The 23537-nt window shown below is 29.9% G+C and overlaps 1 protein-coding gene across 3 annotated transcripts in view; it reads right to left on the bottom strand.

Moving 5' to 3' along the window:
• Positions 1 to 23537, bottom strand: part of LOC116424766 (neural-cadherin) — a 446688-nt gene that overhangs the window by 311037 nt on the left and 112114 nt on the right. For all 3 annotated transcript variants that reach the window (XM_076367977.1, XM_076367978.1, XM_076367979.1), the window contains 3 exons: positions 20562 to 20751; positions 17680 to 17862; positions 9663 to 9852 (listed from right to left, as the gene is read on the bottom strand). In XM_076367977.1, the coding sequence (XP_076224092.1) occupies positions 9663 to 9852; positions 17680 to 17862; positions 20562 to 20751 (563 nt within the window). The remainder of the gene's footprint in view (positions 1 to 9662; positions 9853 to 17679; positions 17863 to 20561; positions 20752 to 23537) is intronic.

Here is a 23537-nt window from a genome sequence, read left to right as displayed (position 1 = left end):
TTAAGACTTCTGATGTAAGTTTTGCAGGACGTTTCAGGGTCACCTTACGGTCAAACACCTGCCATCGCGATATGTAGCAGTTGACACCCTGTAACTTTTGTCTAACATATTTGCTTATATCACTCATATGTTTTGAAATAATACGGTGTTTTCAATTCAGTGGCAGTACGTTTTTGTTGCAGCAAAACATATTTTTATCTCGTACACCGTTGGAATTTCAACGCATATTCATTAAAGTTTTTTACTCAGCTTAATGAGTTCTACATGCCCTTTCATTTGTGCGCCATAATTTAAGAATACCCTGAATATTTATGTATTTATGTATTCCGGAACATCACTAATTGTAGTTGCTTAATAAAGACATTTAAATTTTGTAGCAATTGGAAAGTTTAAATGTATTAATATTGGTTGATAGGTGTTCTAAGAAATCATAAATTTATTTTAAAAAATGCGAAGATTGCTTTACGTTATAATTTCATTTAGTACACATGAGAAGTTTATCAGTATCCTGTTTTCCTCAATTTTTCGTGTAAATCAATGGCTCGAACAACTAATCATTATTTCATCCAACAACCGAAGTTACAAACATCACGTATAATATCACGTACATTTCATTCGTTAATATGTTCGCGACCAGCGTTTGTTTTACTAGTAATATTCATAGATACAATATTTTATTAAATCCAGTAAAGCATCTTTATGAAACACGAATAAAATTCAAGAAAAAAGTCACGCGAACTTTCTACATCTTATATTATGCGTTACAACTTTAGATACAAACACACATGAAAGTAATTTAATTTTCTTTACGCTAGATACAAAAGTTTTGACGTCACAAATGTACTACGATGGGATCGAACGTGTTAACCAACTTTTCTCTCAAATAAAAAAGAATATTTATATATAATATATAAAAATTGTAATAAAAGTTTGGTACAGTTTATATAGCTCAATTTCATTTAATAATATTCTATACAGGAGGGTAACAATCCAAAGTCTAGTAATTCAGCACGAACAAAATGAATAGCGGTTGAATAATTCGTAACGAAATTAAAAAGATAAATTCGCTGAAATAATCTTGATTCAATGTTAAAATATTTTTGTTACTCCCGTTCGAGCATGATGCGTGAAAACATGGTGATAAGTTGTTCAAATTTCAAAAACAAGATCCGTGCGGTTTAGTGAGTGTTTCGCGTTGCTTTGAAGGGATTATCAAGCGAGCAAAAACAATGAGAAAGAATGAGAACACGGAACCACAGGAATTCGGTAACAAGGATAACAGGCAGAGGGAATCGCAAATTAACTGCAGTTTTCTGCACTTTGCAATCCGCTTACAGTACGAACTCAAAGGAAAGTTGTAACGCTTCGAAGGTTGTTCTCTCTAAATTCTCGTTGCGTTTGGCGTACAAAGTCAGAAATTGAATGAGTTTTAACTTCTGTCGATTATTTGTTTGACGGTGTATTCTTGTCACATGCTGTTGTACTATTCTTATTAAGACTGCATAAAATCAAAACTATTATTTCAGAAAACAGTAAAGCATCACTCTTGGAAGTAAGGCTTATTATTTTTGAAGTTACACGTATAAACAATTATTGTTAATAATATTAAGTTGATACATAATTCTATTATATTTCGTACATTTGTGATTGACGAATAATCAGATCGTAGCATTTGGTTTGGAAGCAATCTGATTCCATTGTACGATCTCATTAATTATATTTGTTTTGAAAATTACATATATCTAAATATGGTAGGCATCTAATAGCACAAAGTATTTAAACAGAATTTATTTAAAGCATTGCACATTCTACGTATTGTAGAAGAACAGTCAGTGTTTAAACATGGTTCTAACAATTTCATACTCGAAATTCTAACTAATTGTAAGACAATCAATCGTATAGGTACTCGCAAATACTTAGATTTCAATAACGATATTACAAAACTTCCTGAAAACCCATTTTGATTAAGCAGGAATACAGAACTGCGAACGAATTGGGGTACTGACCTACTGACAATGATGGAAAAAGAAACTTGTTGCTCACTAATATAGTAAATATAATCAATATCACGAGTGCAACACTTTAACTACTTGTTACACTTTAAATGAAATTGAAAAAAATGAATGACAATAATTATTTGCGACAAGTGAATTTATCATTTGCCATATCAAACAACAATGTCTGGTTTATAACATTATTTAAAACTTACAGTGAATCACATTCATTAACACGTTAAATGCCGCACGATTTCATAGAGCAAAATACTCAAAATGGAAAAAATGTAATATTAAATCATTTGATTGAATTGCATTATTATTATCGCACGTTCATCTAGCTGGATCTCACCGCATTAGATAGTATTATTTATAATATAGAAACGTTTCCAAATAATCATCGTTTAATTGAGTGAATTATAGTAATTCGATTTGGTTGGGGGTGACCGGTGGCATTAACGTATTAATAGATAAAGAATATTGCTTTACACATTCTTGGTCGTATCCTTCGTATAATGTAGTTCTTTGGAACAAAACCAGCTTTAATTTATTGATTATTTCATTCTCGTTGTAACAACACTCGGTTATAGCAATTAATTTTACTAATTTCTCAGGGGATCCTCCCATGACGCACTTCCGCCATATGAGGATGAATAAAACGCGCAATACGGCAAAATGTTGCGCATGTTCAAGCTGATCAACGTACCCTACAAATTTACCGTTCTTGTAAAAGAAAAACGACACGTTGTCCGAAACTGACTTACATATAACATACTTCGAACGCTCTGCGTATCACGACGTGATACACTTAATGTCACATAAATGTATAAAGTAAAATTCATGTACATATGTGTACATTACTTTCATTCTTTATACAGAACGTTTCGGTCTCTTGAAATTTTATACTAACGTTTCCACGCAAAAATTGATAGGGTATTTACGACTATAAAAGAAAAAAATACTTTATAGAATATTTTATTTAAATAACGTTTCATACTTCAACGAAATGGAAGAAATATTGAATGTAGTATTTAAAAAACAAAAAACGACCATCACATGTAGATGCAACTATGAGGTATATATACATGCACGAATTAAATTCTTATATTGTAATTTTCATATTGTATACATAATGAACAATGAAATGATACATCTTGCATGTTTAAATTAAAAATTAATAAAAGAAATCAATATCAAATGAAAGGGAAAGGACTTTTGCTAGAATAAGACATTTTTTTTACCCCGATTTAATGAAATGAAACGACAATTGTGAAATAAAGAATTACTTTTAGATACATGAATAATATTTAAACAATATAAGGATGAAATGTATTCTAGAAATTATAGTATAATATTATTGTTAAAGAGCATACCAATGAATAGTAGACTATATTTCTCGTGCGAATTTTAATATGTTCAAATTTATTGTGGTTTAGGTAAAATAACGTATACTATACTTTCTAAATATATTTAATTAAAATAAAGTAAGATAACGTTATTACATTTATAATTCTCTGTTAAGTTAACTAAAAATTTTATAATTTCTGCATTTTTTTTAAATATATGTATAATTCTTCAGTTGCAAGAAAGATGAAGATAACAAAGGAAAATGATAAACAAAACAAAACACATTTCCAATGTCGAATTAAATTGAACATATTTCTGTCATTCAAATACAGAATTTATTACATTTTAGGAAATAGTACTATCCACGTTTTCTGCACATGCCTCTAAATTGTAGTTGCGATCTTTTTGTACATTTTTGTGCTCGTTGAACATTAATACAGTTTTCCGACGAAGAATACAATTTTCTGTGATAGCTTAAACGGCGTAAAACGATAAACGCGGAGAATTCTAAATTAACTTGCTAAAGCGATTTAATATTTCAATACGTTAATTTTACCAGAAATATTGATCAGAATTTTAGCGGTTATGTCAAAGGGAATGCAAAATGTTGATAAAGCTGAAAAATTAATCGAAACGGTTGGACACTGAATGAAAAAGCGATCACGCGGAAAATCATTAACACCACGAATTTTGTGAATTATATACTTTTTAGGAATTATCAAGAGGATTAAAGTCAAGCGAGTTAGAGCAAATATTTTTCACAATGTTTCTAAACTTGAATGGAGTAAATAATTGATTCAATTATGAAAATAATATCAACGATTTGTAAAAGAATTTGATTTTCATGGTTATTGGTATATTTATATCACTTTTATAATTATTTGGTCATTATTACGTAACAGAAAAACGAAATTGTCTTACGATTTGCAGCAGGAGTATCTGTATTTCATTAAGTTCATTTCTATTTAAATTGTGTACTTAGATTATTTCTACTTCATTTTAACAGATAACATTATCCTTTTTATGGGTGTGGTATGCAACTTCTTGTAAGATTTATAAAAGTGCAACCTAACAAGCAAAGATTGGAGTAACATTTTATTCATGAAATCACTAAATAAATAAACAAAAGGAGTATCACCTTTATCTCTGAAATAAAATGCTTAAAAAATAACATGTATTTTTTTAAGATAATGAATGAATAAATAAATAAATATATAAATGAAATTGTATCTTTTTCTTTTAACAGTTAATTAGAAAAACGAAATCTACGGATCATATAGAATTATACAATAGACTTCATGGGTATATAAAGCATTGAACTGTACAAAACAGAATAAAATAATTATTACACTACGATTAGATAGTATTCCTACGTTTTCTATTCCATATCCTCATGAAAAAATCTTCTCTTCGACGCTCAGCGTTAAAATTTCACTAACAATCATTTTGGTGTATTTTGCATTATAAATTTAATTAGACTCAAAATCATGTAGTTTAGTTTCCGCTACACGAATTAGTGGCACACGTAACTCCCGTTGGATTACAACTTCAAAATTATATACACGTCCAGTTTAACGAGAAACAGTGAACAATTAGTTTACACCGCGAATCATATATAAATGTTATTTTCCAAGAAGAATTAGGAAATCGTGACCAATTGGCCCGCTCCTTAAGCACAGGTGCTGTGCAATTTGCCCCGCAAACATCAATGCGCAATTGAAAATTCTACGTAGACCGGCAAAGTACAACGACACCGAAGGAACTGAATTCTGTATTACGGCGGACCGATAAATTTACGATCGGGAGCAGAATTCTAAAACAGGTCAGGGAAACAGTGCCGTTTATTTACGACAGATTGAATCGATTTGGTTCAGCTTTATGTTGCTGTAAAATGGATTTCATAATACATAAATGGGTTTTATTATATTCTGTATACTATCGAATATTCACTACATTGAAGGATTTCAATGTTTAACGCAATATTGTAAACAAAACAGAAACATTAAGGAAGTTTAGATTATTGAAATTCAACTTTTATTTTTCGTAGTTGTATAAAGTACCCCGAAAATATTATTAGAGGAAAAATATATGTATTTTACTCTTGCTTCTAAAAATTAGTTTTCGAAATGTAAATTTACAGTAGCGTTTCGAATTTTATAACATCACTATGCACAATATGAAAAGTTCCGAATATTCGATAACCTTCGTCGACTCATGATCTGAAGAAAATAAAGCGATATGACACGCTGTTTGATATTTAAATATAACTGAATATACAGATAGAAATTATGAAATCGTAAGAAAATTGTTCAGCAATATTTTTTAGTAATTATAATGGAGACAATGTAATGAAATTTGTCATCGAAAAATTAATATTAATATTTCACTTTGAAAGAGTTTTTGAAACATGGCAACACTCTTTTACACTCAAAATGGTTCGAAAGTAACAAAAAATGTACACTTTAGATAAAATTACAGACAATAGTAAGAAACAGTAATGCTATTTTTTTAATCAAAGAAGTTCAAATGTTTCTAGGATTGTGGGTCCATTTGAAATTCAACGAAAAGTTCTGCTGAAGAAATTCTCCAGTGGAAATTGAGAAAGTTGCGTTGATCAGATTCCCAATCGATGAAACGTTCACATTAGCAAATGTAAAAACGATCAAATTTTCGACCCGACAGGCACACGTACATGGCGATCCACGCGTTGAAATAGCATTCAGTATACTGTATATGTAAAAATAATAAAAACTGTTGTTCGAAATGTTACAATATTAAAACATCTAATAAAATAGTATGAAAAATGTTTCATAAATAATGGTTCGTGAAGCTGTTCAAACGCTCCATGAAAAATAATTGGTATGTCGAATTTATATAACTTTGTAACAAAAACTTGTACAGCAATCACTTTGATAGAGGACGACACCGATTTTAATGAGTTTTTGAAAATTGATAGTACATGCATTTATTATCAAATATGTTATATATCAGGCGTAGTTACTTGCTAACTCGGGAGATATTAAAACACGTTGACCACCACGGTGGCCACCGATGACCGGAGCTCCCAAATTACTTGAAAATAATTACATTTCGTAAGACAATTGACGTCGAATAAAAACATTCAATAGCTTGAATAACTGTATGGTAATGAAACCTAAAAACTGTTGCCAAATAATCGATAATTATTCCTTTTTATCGTTTCTATGAAAGGATAAGTGATATATAAAATACTGCACTTCTTCGTAGCAGTCAACATGTTAATATAATTGAAATTACGTACTTTCTTATATAATGCAATCTTAAGCAAAGTCCATGTAAATGTGGTTAGAGAGGCGACGGAAGTAATTGGATTGTAATTCGAAGGTCCTAGGATGGATCGATTCCTATTCCTTGAGAAAATATTCTTTCTGTTTTTTATGTTTTACTTGCATAATTGTGTGTAGTAATTATCGTATATACAATTATAATACATGATCACTTGTCATGTGTACACTGTCTTTTCCTTAAATCGTCTAGGAAAACCACTTGATTAACATTATAAAATATTTCGCGAGATAAAATTTAATTATATTTAATTATTTAATTATATAAATTGTATTTAATTTGGCAGCACAGAATGCATACCGTTGTAGAATACATTGGTGCTTGTTGTTGATCCTGAAAAACACTTGAAAAGGTCGTCGCTGATTGTAAAACGCGCTCATCACAATGAAGATAAGCTGACATTTGTTTTAAATGTATGTATAATAATTACCATGTAAAAACATTTACCCCTACACTATGTTGAAACATAAAAAACAAAAGAAGATATTCTCAAGAAATGAGAAATTGGTCTGGGACATTCGGATTACAATCCAATCACTTCTGTCGCCTCTCGAACCACATTTACATGGATTTCGCTTAACACTAAGCTACATAAGAAGCTGCGTAATTTTAATTATTATTAAAATATTTCATTATAGACGCATGTAATATCAACTTGCAAAAACTCATTAAAATTGGCATTAACACAATAGTATCCTTTCCTGGTGAACTCTTTAATTAATTAAAATAGTGAAGATACCTTTCTACTAGTAAATTATTAAAATTCTAACGTCAAACTGAAATTTATTTTGCATAACTAACTCCACTACTGAAAATAGAAGCACTTCGCTTACAATGAGATTCTCAAAATTTTTACACGACTTTTTTTACTAAAATAAAAAAGTAAACTTTAAATACGAAGGTCAAACAATGAAAATACCTGAAATTTTAAAAATTCTTCGAATTTTCATAATTTTTAGATATATTAAACGTTTAATAACTTTATTAAAAACAAATTTATACATTAAGTTTTGGAAGGTAATTGCTATGAAACTTCAATCTTCAATACCATGGTGTATTCTTTTTATAGAAAAGGTTTCTCAACATCTCTAGACACGTTTGAATTCTTCGTTCAATAATTTCACGCCGGATGCACTTTAAATATTTCATATCTGAAATTATAGCACTTCTATTCTGTGTAACAATACTATTAAACCATGAACGTTAATTTTATAATCTTACTGATATTTGCTAAACACATTTTATAAAATATTTTTCTTTATTTCTCTTATTATATATCTTCTTTCAAATTAGTAAAGAAACTCAGCTGAAAAAATTGTCTTCATCTTCGGTCTAACTTTGACACAAGAAAATACAACTATTACAGTTTATTTAGTAAAAACATCTGGATGTGGATATCATGAAAATTCTAATGAAATCAGATACCTTGACTTTTCTTTTACTATATACATGTTTATACAGATATGTACATCGCCATACGTCTATTATTGCTTACAACAAATTATTATACATTTTTGAGAATGTCATGCACTAATTTATAATATTCCACCAATGATATAACCAATTAATTATTTTTAACCAGTCTATCTCTAAGTCTCTAAGCTACAGCTTTACGTATCCCCACACGCTTCGAATAAAGTTCGCATCGGGCGATCACGTGTATCAGTCCGATATCTGAATACCATTTACTATTTCCTATTATGTACTCAGATAGCTTCGATAGTTAGGACCATCTTCTCAAATATCCAATTTCGATTTTTCCTTCGCAATCAGTTCTCAGCTGATCTTAGCAAATTTTTCGATAAATTTTAATCATTTTTGTCACGGTCGAAACCCGTAAATGGCAATAAAATCCAAAATCAGTGTTTGAAGGAGTTCCAAGCATGCACTTTTCCAAGGTATTTTAAAGTATATTGAAAAAAATACCACTCGATGAAGCTGTCTACGGACGATTAATGGTAATTCACAATGAAACAGAAGAAGCTTTATTACATTGCCTTAATTCTGGTTCATACTGCTGCTCAAGGGATTTTTCTTTACCATGCCTTCCATCGAGGAAAGCTTTCGTTGTTACGCTCGGAAATTTGATGTTATAAGAATCTACACACATATAAATGTGTTCATATCGCGAACTTATACTACATTTCTTAAATTTGGGGTGCGTCTAAAAGAACGATAGGCGAGGATTTGATAAAAATGTTCAATATTCACGATTCAATTAATTTCCTTATGCATTATATTTAATGACACGTTACATTTTCGAAGAACACTGACGGTTTGTGTCTCTATATATAACTTCACTAACTTGCTTATAAATGGATTTCTCTTTTTCAGACTGTTTTAAATGTGTGTGCATGCGGGATTCATATTTAAAGGCACTATTTTCTTATATAAGTTAAAGAATCACTGAAGATTTTCAAGAATTTTAACATTCAAGAAATTTTTATAATACCACAATTTAGCGAGAATTGGGCGAAATATATTTAGAATTGTGTAAAATGTAATGTGATTAGATATTACAATTACCTAACGATTGAAATGCAATTTTTATTCGATCACAGGTTATTAACTGTAATCATTATCTTTTTGGACTTACTGTAACCACCTCAACTGTTTCTAAATTATTAATAATTGGAAATTGTAAAAGATACTTTGTTATCAATTCAAGGATATATATGTATGAGTCATTGTCAGTAATATGTAGTATCATATTATTCTTTGTCCAACTGTATAGTTTTCCATTTGAACAGCGAAATGTAATCTCTAACCACTCTTTATACACTGAGGTTTCACCTTCCAGATATTGAGATTCACCTTCCAGATAAAATCAAGGTTTGAAGGAAAAGAGACACGAGTCTCGAAAAAGATATAATGGTGTATTATTTTCGATGGACTAATGGTCCGACAATTTGTATTCGAATGGATTTTTCACTAATGTAGACAAGTCAAGTAAAGCCTCGTATAATGGATTTAAAGGAAAGTCAATAATTTTCATACCTGAATTCGGTTGTCCGTTGCTATTGGGTCGCGCCGATGGTGCTCCGTCTCGGGCCTCAACTTCCAACGCGTACGCACCTTGCTTCTCACGATCGAACACTACCTTGGTGAAGATCTCGCCGGTGTCTTTGTTGATCTCGAAATAGTCCAATCCCTCGTTTCTGTCACTCTTCACGACAAAATAGGTAACCTAAAACACAAATTATAACATCCAACATAATTTGTTTGCTTTAATCTTATAAAGCCACTGAAAATAATCTTTGAACTTCTTATAGGCTGATAAGAGAATTCTTTACCAAAATCATTCTGTATGTGTACATCTGAGATGAATAATATAATAACATTAACATTTCTAAATGTTAGTAATATTTTATCATTTTATAATTATTCCAGAATTTGATATGAACGATTAATAAATAAACCATGAAAACTTCAAGGGATCGTCAGGATCTTAAAACAAGTGGAAATATAAAGTGCAGTCAATTCTCGAATGACATGCTTAATTAGTTCTGTGTTATGTAAAACCATGACACAAAAGGCCATACAAATGTAATGATTTCGTTTCATGGTCAAAAGATGCAATTTCAGTACCATATTATGTAATTATTGGTGTAATTAATGTAATTTAGCAATTCAATTTTTTATTGTGCTACTCGTGATTTCGTGTAACCCATGTATTCACAGTGGTATTGGGGGTTACCTTTGATATACAAACAAATTAGAGAATACTTATTCCATAATAGGTAATATTTAATAACCCTTATTTAATAAAATTCAATATACATTTCAATGCATTCTATTTTCAATTTAAAAAATATGTGAAATTAAACAATGACGACGATATTTATAATTTGTTTATATCTGTGTTATTATGATGTCATTATATATTTTAAGTACCATTATTTTTAAATTATTCAAAAGTTGTTCAGAGTTTTCTAATGATAAAAGGAATATTGCTTACTAATTTATTAATACTTTATTGATACTGAATCTATCCTTTTGTGTACAATTGTAATAAATGTACGTATAAACTAAAATGACAATTGAATTTATTGATTAAAAGTATGAAGCTAATAATGTAAGATTATTAATCTACTGTAATTTTCGTACAAAAAGTAAAGCTACCTCTTACTTTAACATGATTTTATGCGAATTAACTTCTTCAAGCACATGGATGAACTAATATAACTATTACAACTAATAAGAAACTAAAATTATGGTTAACTATCTCTAACAAATTCATCTTTGAAGAAGTTAATATTAAAATGTGTAAATTAAATAGAAGCCTACTTTCTTTATTAGCAGTCTCATAAAGGTTTAATTTCAATTAAAACTGCCTTTAATGTTAATAAATACTATCAAACATTTTTAACACATCATGTTTTCATAAAAGAAAAGAAATTATCAAAATTTTATTTGAGAATAAATAAATAGACATAGATTGAATTAAGAAAAAAACAATAAAAAGTGTATAATATCAAACATTTTATTAATTCAAAATTCACTGAACTGGTTTTCGAACAAGAGAAGTTTCCTTTCCACCGCATTCGTTTCAATTAAAACAAAGGATAAAGTTTCAACATCCTTTGCATTCTTCTGAAGCTACGGAAAAAATTGCTCCACGTTTTGTAACGTTGTATTTATGTACATACAGTGAATGTACAAATCAATGAAGACTACTGTACAGTGATGTTTCTTTTGAAAATAGTCAGTGTTCCAGAAATTGAATGAAATAATAACGTTTTCGATACAATGAAACGAAAAATTTGAATTAAACATACCAAACATACGTATCAAAGAAGTTAATCACTGAATATGCATTAAAATTTTAAAGGAATGTAACAAATCGATAAACGTATCAATAATATTAATTAAAAAATTAATGATACACGCGTGTAAATATCACTTATGAACATAACTAATGAGGGCAATGATCATATTTTCAATCCATGCAATGAATACTATTAGAGGTTAAATTGATACAGAAATTATGGGTTACACACATTGAAACATGCCAACTTATATAATACTCTAATCCAAAAATATTATAATAATAAAATATAATAGAAATAAGTTTTGTAAGTCGTAAATATAATAACTTCATACAGTTTAATGGGCTAAACTTAGTGGGCAATATAGTTGATAAATCAATTAGTTTTTTCCAGTTAACGATTAAAAGTACCCATACAAATTTCTCTCAATAAGAATTAGTATGTACATACCTATGAAACAAATAATTACAATTTTTTAAATAATATCAATATATAACATATTACAATAAGAATTTAGGAATTATACGATATAGTATTTGGAGAACAAATTAATGAATACTTATTTAGAATTCAAATAATAATAAAAACATTATCTTTGCTAAAATTAATGTCGTCAATTTAATAATTTATAGGTATGTATTATTCAATGATTCTTTTCAGTTCACGAAGGTATCATGTCCAGAATATTTACACCCAGTTACTTGTGAAAACAAATAGACCTTTGGTAATAGGTATTTGCAATATTCACAATAAGCGAAAATAATAAGTGCAATATGATTGTAATTGAAAATAATAATTATGAGATGCCAACTCATACTTTTAATCCCTGACATTTGAGAGGTGATTCCCAGTCGTAACTTGTTCCAATTCAGGACAGTTATAACAATTGATATTCAACATTAAATTTTGCATAACATAAGAACACGTGAAATATTGAAATCAAATATTGAAAACTTTATCGAAACTAGTACTGTAGGTTTAATATAATTTCTCTTTGCGTTAGCTGTAAAAGGTGTCATCGATGTTTCATCAGGAAATCGAATTGCTGCTTGTCTTCGGCGAAAAAATGTTTTGAAGAAATATTGAGGATTGAACCAACTGTCGAACGATTTCACAGCCATCTCCTTGTACATACTTTGCAGCAAGATATGGGAAATTACTATAAGAATTAATCGAAACAGAAATAGATTTGCAACGTCATCAAACTTGTGTAACTATAAATAACTGGATTAACTTATACAAATTCAGATCTCCAGTAAATGTTTCTTAAAATATTAATTATGAATTTTAAAAAAGTTCAGCACGTAATTCTAATTTATTAACAGTCGACAAGTGATTTAAATTTTTTGGTCTGCAGGGTCTGCATAATTTTACTCTGGTTTCAACACATTCCTCCTATGTAATAAATAAACTTGTACTTCATTTACTGTGTTTTCGTTACTATATTTTTCAAATTATATTTATTAATCCCATATTACATTTCATATAAAACCAAGATAAAAAATATAAAATAAGTACGAAAAACAGCAATTCCGCTTTTGCCTAAAATATATTCTTTTAAGTGAAAAATATGTTGTTCTTAATGGCGTTATGGGTATGTTGGAGTGGTTTTAATGGTAAGTAAATACATATTCGCACAAAGAGTCATTTACATACGCCCGCAACGCATTATTTGCAATGAGACTGCAGGACGTTTTAAATTATACCGACGGCAAGGGTCACGCGATTAAATTTAATTACGGCATTTTGCAGTATAACGATATTACACGACACAAGGAAGTTACACGGTATTTCCATCACACCTGTACCATTGACAAACACAATTCACCCCCACCCCTCTCCGTGGAATTCACAAAGTTTCAGTCGGAATAATATATCTGTTTAGCCAATTGTAACTATGATACTTATCACGAGGAGCTGTGCAGTTACGAGTCGTATCCGTCGATTCCAATTAGGACTTTAACCATAAAGCACAAGCAACGATGTGTTTCGAGCTATGTAATTTTGCAAACCATTGTTCCTTGAAACATATACATTACTGGAAATATGTATTATATCATACTTGTGTTTGTACATTATTAGCATTCATCATTTTCATCACTAATTGAATACGTTAACTATTACAAATTCGCTTCATAGAATCTCTTTAAAAGAACCGTGATCATTAAGAAACTTTAGTTTAGCAGAAAGTTAACTTTCATATTTCTTAAAGTACGTGCAAGTTATCATATCACTTGAATGTGGATACAGATATATATTATTTAAAACATTTTTCGTGTCTTTTGTATATTTTTTCATAAAATTCAAACGTTTTTATTTTGCAATATATAAACAAAAAATTTTAAATAACTTCCAAATAGTTTTGGGGATATGTGACTAAAATTAATTAAACTAAATATTCGTTCGTTAAATATGCGGTTCACTATCTTGATTTAAATATATTTAATATAAATGATCTTAATAATTTTCTGATTATGAAAGTTGTACGCAATTTGAACACAATTTGGTCTAATTTTGTTACAATTAAGAGTATTTTTGAGGTTTCATATATTTATAATATTGATTCTTATATAAAACACGTAACACATCATTCTTATAACAGTTGTTGGAGTTTTTCTTGTTTCTATTATATCATATTATACTGTACCTATATTTAATGAATTAAAATTCTAAAATATTAAATATATTAAATTTTAAAATAACGGTAATATAATGATAGTAATAAAATAATGATAATAGTAATAATGTATATAAATAGTATTATTAATAATAGTAATACCAACAGAGACAATATACTTCTATAAATTTTCATGAAACGTCATTACGGTAAGAGCATTCTCGCTACCCTTACCAACCACCGTGCCGCTAGATACATAACAAACTTAATAATGTTCTGCTAGACGATTAATGTTTATGTTGGCTGTGTAGTTATCGAAACAGTTAACTCTAACATTCCAGTTTTGTTGACGGCCTTCTTATACGGAACTCAAACCCCACAAATTAATTACTAACAATTGCGAGAAGCAAATATAAGGATAAAAATGAATATTCTGTCAATACAGTAGAACATTTAAAACGGTTTCGAATTGTGTAACATTAACAGTTTGGGAAAATGAATATCGTGAGAAGAATAAACGAAAATTCGAGTACATTCTCTTCTAAGCATTTGTTTTAGAATAACAATGGAATGGTAAGCATAGACTACAATAGCCATTTGCAAGCAGTGTACTTATTTCTGATTGGAGCTCGCGTGTAAGTAAACGTCTACGCAATGTAGGCTACAGCGGTAAACAGAGCGTACAATTGAAATCTAACTTTAATGAGTAATAATAATAATAGTGAGTAATGCTAATAACTCTGATGAGAACCTGAGAGGTGATCAATGAATGGTTAAAAACAATACCGTAATCAGAAGCTTCTGTCAAATGTAGAATCAATTTATGATTTTATAACAGGTCACGAATTTTAAGAAAAGTTAAACTCGATGTGTATAACAATTCGTACAATATGAAAAATAAAATAACAGATTTTAATTAAAAACATACCGTTAACGGAAATAATAACTACATGCCGCTGTATAATTATGTACATATGAACTGTACGATATAAAATGTATTTCATATATAATACAATCTTAAAAATACGAATTATACAGCTTTATTTGATAATAAAATAGTATATGTGTTCCTGCCACGTTAGTTAAGCCTCTATGTTAAAACAAGAAATATAAAAACGAATTGTATAATATATCTATGCAAGAAACACTCAAAGTTTCCTGAGCACTTTACTTTAAATATTTGTACCTAAGTGTAACTAAGAATAATTGAGGTTTTATATACATAAACCAGTATGTAATCCATTAAAATAGCATAACACCGAAATTCGTTTGGACACTAAATTTTAATAGGTATGTAGACGAAAGTAATATTTCACTGCGTTCTTGAATTCGAGTCATAATCTCAGGTACAATATAATGTAATTAAAATTGTATGACCTCACAGAAAAAGAGAAAAAAAGATAACAATGATTTTGACATTTCCAAAAGTATGATCTTGACCTAAACATTTTTGTAACTATAACATTTTCCTTCTCAACAAAGAAATTAAAAGGAATTGAAATCATTATTATTTTCATTATTTTATTTCATTATTATTTTTTGATGAAAATTTTAACAACCTTGCAAAATGTTATGAAAGAATGTTGGTACGATATTAAGCTACTTGTTACAGTATCATATTACCAAAAATGAGAAAAATATTGGGACTATTTGAGGCAAATGGAGTAGCATGCATATAAGGCTTAATTGTAGTTTAAATCTCGATTACACAGTATGTTCGTTTCATGCTTCAGTCATGCGTGTACACACGAATATTTCCGTAATGATTCAATATACGAAAAAATGTTTTAGATAAAAGGTTGTTCGACCTAATGGAAAACATTTAGTAAGTTGTTCCGATGTTTTTTACATTATTATTTAGGGGCATTTCAAAGTCAATGCAATTTCTTTAAATGGAACCACGTATTTTCATAATTATATTCACATATTTAACACTAAATTATTTAAAGCAGAATGATTGTGAAAAACTGTTTCATAATTATTATAAAAATTTATAACAAAATTAAACATTATATATATATATATATATATATATGATTACGCGTTGTATAGATTTGGACCCCGGTTACTTCTTATATGTATATATATATATATATATATATATATATATATATATATATATATACATATAAGAAGTAACCGGGGTCCAAATCTATACAACGCGTAATCACGACCTTGACGTGCTGTGGCCGGCGAGCGATGGCAATGTGGCGCTAAAGCTCAGTGCACGTGCTCTTCACGGAGATTTTCTTAACCTGTCCGAAAAGAAAACCGTTCTCACGCTTTCTGCAGAGGTTATCTTCTTCTGAAATGTCTGCAGAATCCAATGGTGCGTAGCAAATTCGTGCTAGCCAACCCACTTTTCGTAAAAATGTAACAGTATTGTGTACAAAGTACGCGCATCTACCCATTTTTAAACTTTAATCATCATTTACAAACATTTAATGATATGCAAAATTTTTCGAAATCCTCACGTAATACTTGTTTCTTTAAAAAATTCGACCGTTTTGACAAAAACCCATGTTTTTCGAAAACTGAGGGTGACCCAGCACTTTGATTTTCGAATTCGTATTTAGGGCAAGAAGCTCTATAAGGATCATCTAGTGACTATTACAAAACGCTAAAAAAGTTCAAATTTATTGGACAGTGTTATGAATGAAAAACAAATATTATAAACATGGTTGAATTTGCCTTGAAAAACACAATAAACTGATAATAATGAAAATACGTAGTTCCATTTTAAAAAATTGCATTGACTTTGACATCTCCCTAAATAACAAAGTAAAAACAAAATCGAAACAACTTACTAAACGCTACCCATTAGGTCGAACAACTATTATCTGAAACATTTTTTCGTATTTTCAATAATTCTGAAAATATTCGAGTGTACACGAATAAAATGGACATACTGTATAATTTTAATAGTATATAATATAAATCTAATTAATAACAGTGTTCTCTAAATAATTAAGAGAAATATTTATTTACGTACATTATTCTCTTACGTATAGTATTTTCTTTATGAAGTAACATTCATCAATATACACAAATTCTTAGGTTATTATGTATGCTCGAAGTATTATATTAAAACATAATATTAAAAGAGAACACTGAATTACAAATTGCAGAAGAAGGAAGCAAAACCATTCTTCCGTGCGAAAGAAGATTTATTTAATTGCCCAAAATATTTGATTGTAGTCTGTACTGTAATTGGACCAGGTAATTATCTGACTATAACTCTTTGATTATAATCAAAGCATTATTATCGTACGAAATAATTTTTTAATTATGTTTCACTGCATTAACAATAATTTCATTGTCACAGCATTTCTTTGAACTGCGTCTGGCTTTTATACATATCAAATTTCCTTCTGTTTTTCTTTTTTTCTGTTCCACATTCATTAACTTGTAATTAATTGTTTCATATTACAAAGTCGTAAAAATATTATGTAAACCAATAAAATACATTTAAAATGACTCAAAATTGATATAATAGGTTTAAACATAGTTTAATATTATTAAAGGCTTAGAATAAAAACATAAAATGATAATTAACTGGCAGTGTTTACTGCTTACGTAAATAGGTACTCGTATACGGACTAACATGGATATTCGTAATCGTGCTTACCTTATTGTTGGGGTAAGTGCCATCCTTATCGATAGCGTTGACTTGAGTAACTTTACTGCCGATTGGTTCACCCTCCAGTACAGTTTCTTGCTCACGTTCGGTGAACAAAGGTATTTCGTCGTTAACGTCCTCCAGGACAATGTAGATGGTCGCTTCAGAGGCAAGTTGTTGGGCGCCATTGTTCTGCAACGGAGAATAGCTTTTATCACCACCGTATACCCTGTTTTTCCTCCAATTCCATGACTTTTATTGTAAACCTAACCATAATTATTTATCGTCAACAATATCGATTTTTCGTACTTATAACTGAAAATCACTGCAATAGAACAATATCGAATGCAAATTCATTGTTAATGTTTCCGAGGTAATACCTCTGAAAATACAAGTGCCTTGTTTAATACAAATGGTTGTAGCAGTTTATGTTCTGAAATTACGCCAAGCATAGGATTTCACAAAATAAAACGTGCAAGAGTTGCGCAGGTTATGTGCTGGAATCTGCAATTATATTTTACCTGCTGTTTTTTTATGTATATATTTGTTTCACTTTTTGTATTCACGTATTATTTAATCCTCTAGAATTTTAAAATTAATAAGTGTAAGATTTGAATGAATTTTGTTTATTTCATAATTTTAATGAATTTTGTTTCAATTTCGAAGAGTAGAACTTAATTAAAAATACCTGGATATATTGTGTTAATCATTTTGCTATTGTTCAGAAATAAAATACACTATCTTTAGTAAATTAAGGTTAGTTATTCATTGAAACATCTACTAATTCAGCTTCCCCATGAATTGATGAATTTGTTACTAGCACTTTGGTCTACAGTTGCACGTGTTATTCTCTAATTTGTTCTCATCATTATTTGGTATTATACACTTATTTGTATTGCTTCGATTAATATTTTACGAAAAGAAGTGGTACCAAATTAAACAATATTGCAGAATTCTATCAAAAGGCAGAATAAACTTTTTATACTACTTTCTAATTCTATACTCGTATAATTGTTCAGTTGTGCCAAATTAAATGATATTTTTGAGGTGCATTTAATTCCGTTCTACTTGTAGATCAAGAAGTTAAATACGCGACCTTAAACTTTTGACCAACTTTTTGATTGAGTGAAATACATTTTGGAAGGACTTTATCAAGCAATTTGAAGATGACATATTTTTATTAATAGGCAAACACTAACAATAGACATCGTGAATGGCGTACCTCACGATTTCTCAGTAGTACTTACTACCTCGAATGTACAAAGTGCAGATATTCTAGTACGCCTGCACCACTGAAATATAAATAATACCGTGATTCGTAAGCGGATTTTCAAGTTGCTCCGTTTCTACTTTCTAAAAGGATTAAAGGATGCTGGTTACTTAACCGAGGAAATTGCACACAAAAATGCCCTAGCAAATATATTTGTTGTGAAATTTCTTAAACGTGTCCAATAACGCGTTACTCGTGCTTTGAAAAATAAAAAGCTCCATTCCAACTTTTGTCACGGTTCTTATGTAATACAGATCCTATTATACTTCCTCTTTTATAAAACCTTTTCCGATATTTCTGCATCTTCTTTGCTACTCATGAATAGATTCACCAAGTAAATTCATAAATTCCAACGAAACATATTTCCTGTTTTCAATCCATAAATAGAAATACTTCATTAAAAAAACCGTATAAGTACGTAAATTAAACGAAAATTTTTTATCTTGTTAAGATAAGACATGACCCTTTTATAGCCACTTGGATTCTATTGTTCGAAATTCTTTCAACAGTATGTGTATTGTATTAATCGGATTAACATTAATTCCAAGAAGTAAATATTTGCATAAATTATTTAATAAAAAAATATCTTTGAAATTTAATGATAACTTCAATGTTAATAATTTCTAAGTAAGAAAGAACTGTAATTGATAATAGAGGAATAATATTTAATTTGGACTTGAACGAATTGAGAGACATTTATATTTATTAATTTCTATTTGAAATCTTCGCCTCGAATCTGACACGATATTGTAGGACAAGTAATTAATTATATTAATTACTACATTAATTTAATGTGTCATAAAAATTTACGGATGTATAAAAATGGCTGTAATTTAAAAAGAAGATTAAATTTTGCATACGACAAATTTTTTTTGTTTCTGCTTTCTTGAATAATTGAACAACATATAAATATAAAAAACGTATGCGGCAGCTGTACTAATATAAAATCCAGTATTATTTTAATAAATACTTTAAAACATTGAATCATTAACTAAAACGTTAAATATATTTATAACGAATACCCTCACTATATTTATCACATACCAAACATGATTAACATACGCAATAAAAACACATGTAAAAAACCAACACAGTATAAAAAAATACTTAATAATTTCTCTCTTAAAATATTCGTTTTAAATATATGTAAATAACCATTCTCGATCGAACAGAAAAATCATATTTCACAATAAAAAACCACCGCGTAAATGTTCTTACATGTATATGTATTTACGCACCCATGAACTAAAATTAACAAAAGAAAACAATTTTAATCAACTAAAAATCTATTAGCAGTGCATAAATCTATTTAACGACGGTCAATTTTAGATTTTCCTATCCGATTTTGCACATAGGACATGTATTTCTCGAATTTCATTTGATTAATTTTCCATCCGAGAAATAAAACAAAATGTGTACATCGTTCTTGCCGGAGTATTATGTTTATTAATTTTCGTCCACGAGTATATTTAAAATATCAAGACCAGCATCCTAGGCATCCCGAATTCCCAAATGTACGTTGCACGGAATTATTTCAGCCGCGAAAGTATGGCGAGAAATTTCAGACTGGAGGAAACACGTTCGTTCTAGCGAAATGGCACCTTACATTTCGTGTACGTACCTCTACTCGTATAGTCAGATTGTACTCCTTTATGCTCTCGTAATCCAGAGGATGGTTAACCTTGATGTCGGCCCAGGTGATGGACTTCTCGTTACGTTGTTGAAGGTAAAACGTGTGAAACTTGTTCGTCTGTGCCGTGGATCCGGGCATTAGCCGGTAAAACACCGTCGGATTATTTTCGATCCCCGAGCTGTCGACACACACCAGAGTCACGTGTTACAAAATCCCAGACGGTCGGTGTTCCAGCTCCATTTGCGAGTGGAGTCGACTTAACAAACGGAAACGGGAAACGGAAACAGAAACGAGAACGGAAATCTCCTAGGGTAGACATTATGTATATATCGGAAAATACATGACTAGGAACAAATTTACCGAACTAGAAGAGAGATACTAGAAGTGTAACAAAGGTATACCGTCTCGAGAAACGAAACGTATCACCATGCGATTTACCGACTGTTATCATCCATCTGTCTCTTGCGTTCTTTTCTCTGTATCTTTATTTCTTTTTTTATTTTTTTTTTATTATTACTTCTTTCTCTCTGTTGACGAAATGCCATCTAATCGAACGTCTAAAGACACAACTGGAGATCTACTATACGATTTAGAAATTTTACGCAATTTGCCTAACAACTATACTTCCCGTCATCGCCTGCCTTTTCCGTTTCAGGTGTACATTAGTTTAACTCGTCAATAGAATTCAAATGCGCTACTCCCTCGACCAATCTAAGCGTACCATGATCCCGAAAGATGTTCTGCGAATTGATGTTAATAATATACTACGCAACGTATACATATTTTACGCGATCCAATCACCATACCCCAGCTTGCTAACGGTGAATTTATTAATACTAAACGTACCGACACTTTGTATATACCAATTCCCACCGTAACCAGTCAAATAATTGGTTATAAAATAAAGGCAAACAAGACAAACGAGAAATTCTTCTTGGTGGAAACAAAAACTAAAGAAAAGACAACATTTGCAAAACCGGTTAATCGGACAGTATAAGGTACAATTTTTTATGCAGAGTTAAGTGGGCGAAGGGAAGTGCAGAATTTTAAATCAAATTTTAAAACCGGTGATTTGACCGGTCGCGGTACGCTTAGTGTTAAACGGTGTCTTGTCGCGCTGTGTTAGGATGTTATATTGTAGTCCTATGTCCGTCTCATCGTGTTTAGCAGTTGTGTTATGATAATCAGTTATGAGAAGCATTTCCGTCGAAAAATTGAGAGGTTGCAGAGCAAATGCATTTTCCAGTATTACGAAAACTTGAATATTCGAATATAAATTTAATATTAATATTTTTTTAAATACCTGTAAAATTATGTTATAATTACAGCATTTTCTGTATATAAGCGCATATGTCGGGATATAAAACCTTTTCATAAAATGTAATATCATAGATAAAACTGTTTTATTATTCCTTCTTTCCTCATTATTGCCGTTTCTAGCTTACCATTCTTTTTCTTGAAAGGTTTTTCTTTCGAATTTAATCTATTTAATTATTAAATAAAAATTAATATTATTATATCCTTTACCGTAAGAAATAAATTTTCTACAAACATATTAAAATTATGATATGCTTTTAGATTTGGCATAGTGGAAAATACATATTCTATTAAGTATTGGTAGACCATTTGAATTTTATAAACATTGAAAGAAGTAAAACGCATTATAATTTTCAAAACGAACGTTGTTTTTATAAATTCAGCATACTGTAGATCGCCTGTAAAATGATACTACTACAAATATGGTTTCAATAATGCAAGAGATTTAACTTGCTTCTCAATTTTTCTTAAAAACTGTAGTGTAATTCAAATATAAATATTATAATATATTTAGGAATATAAAAATTTTCCAAAATATTCTACTGAATTACATTTTTTTAAAATAATGAATAATTAACTTTTCATTGCCTATGCAGTGCTGCTACAGCTCCAATACTATATACTGATTGTAATAAATTAAAAATTGGTTAAATCATTGGACATTTAAGAGAATTAAAGCGACAAGACAATTAAAGAGACCAAAATTTTTTTGTATCAACATACGCACTCCATCAAATAGTACAGCTTTTTTAAGATCCTTTTTCGTTTCAATATAATTGTATAATTATTACTGTACTGTTGTAAGTTTTCTAACAGTAAAAATTTGGATATAAAAACTCATAATTTCTAGATTATACGTGAATAGTATTATATAATCATACATGATGTCAGTATTTCATTTATATTTTGTATTTATATATTGTACCAGTGATAATTATTTAAATATAATAAATTTCGTTAATCTCGTTTCTGGAAAACTTATATAACAAAATGGAAATTTGCGAAAATAGTCGCGATCTAATAATTAATTAGAATAATTCCTTATATTCAAATATTCTTGTCTTTTTTACCATGGGTGTTCAGAATGATCAATTGTTTTTGTCATTTACATCGTGACATTTATTGAATATCCGTAAAGCGTCTGAATGTTTTACTATCGACTATTTAAAAGTATTGAAACCAATGGCACTCTGTAGAACTATAGAATTGAGTACGCATCGGAACTCTATTTCGAAGGGACGTCTGCTACACAAAGAATAAACGAATACTGATGTCTGCAACTCAAACCGTACATCGGCACAATTCTGACAAATGGTACCCAATTCGCAGATCCTTGGCACTGCAACCTCTCTACGTGAAACTAATTTCGTGAAGCTGGCCATTTCTCAGTGTAATCTTGCAGTGACTAGAGAAATCGGTTGAGGAGATTCATACACGCGGAGCCCCCGGTCAGCTTAGCGAAAGTAAATCCAGCTTTGCTTTAATTTTTCGACGGTTAATGCCGTTTGATGTCGACTCCCAACCGAGAATATTTGCAGCTTCCTAGTGAACTAGGAGATTTTTTACGGACTTTCATACATGAAATCCTGTCGAAAATAGATTATCTACTTTTATCTATCACTCTCAGCTTTCTGATGTGTCTGTTAA

The sequence above is a fragment of the Nomia melanderi genome, chromosome 5 (genome assembly GCF_051020985.1).
Source record: "Nomia melanderi isolate GNS246 chromosome 5, iyNomMela1, whole genome shotgun sequence".
Classification (NCBI taxonomy): domain Eukaryota; kingdom Metazoa; phylum Arthropoda; class Insecta; order Hymenoptera; family Halictidae; genus Nomia; species Nomia melanderi.
The sequence above is the reverse complement of the archived record's forward strand: the minus strand, read 5'-3'. Positions and strand labels throughout refer to the sequence as shown.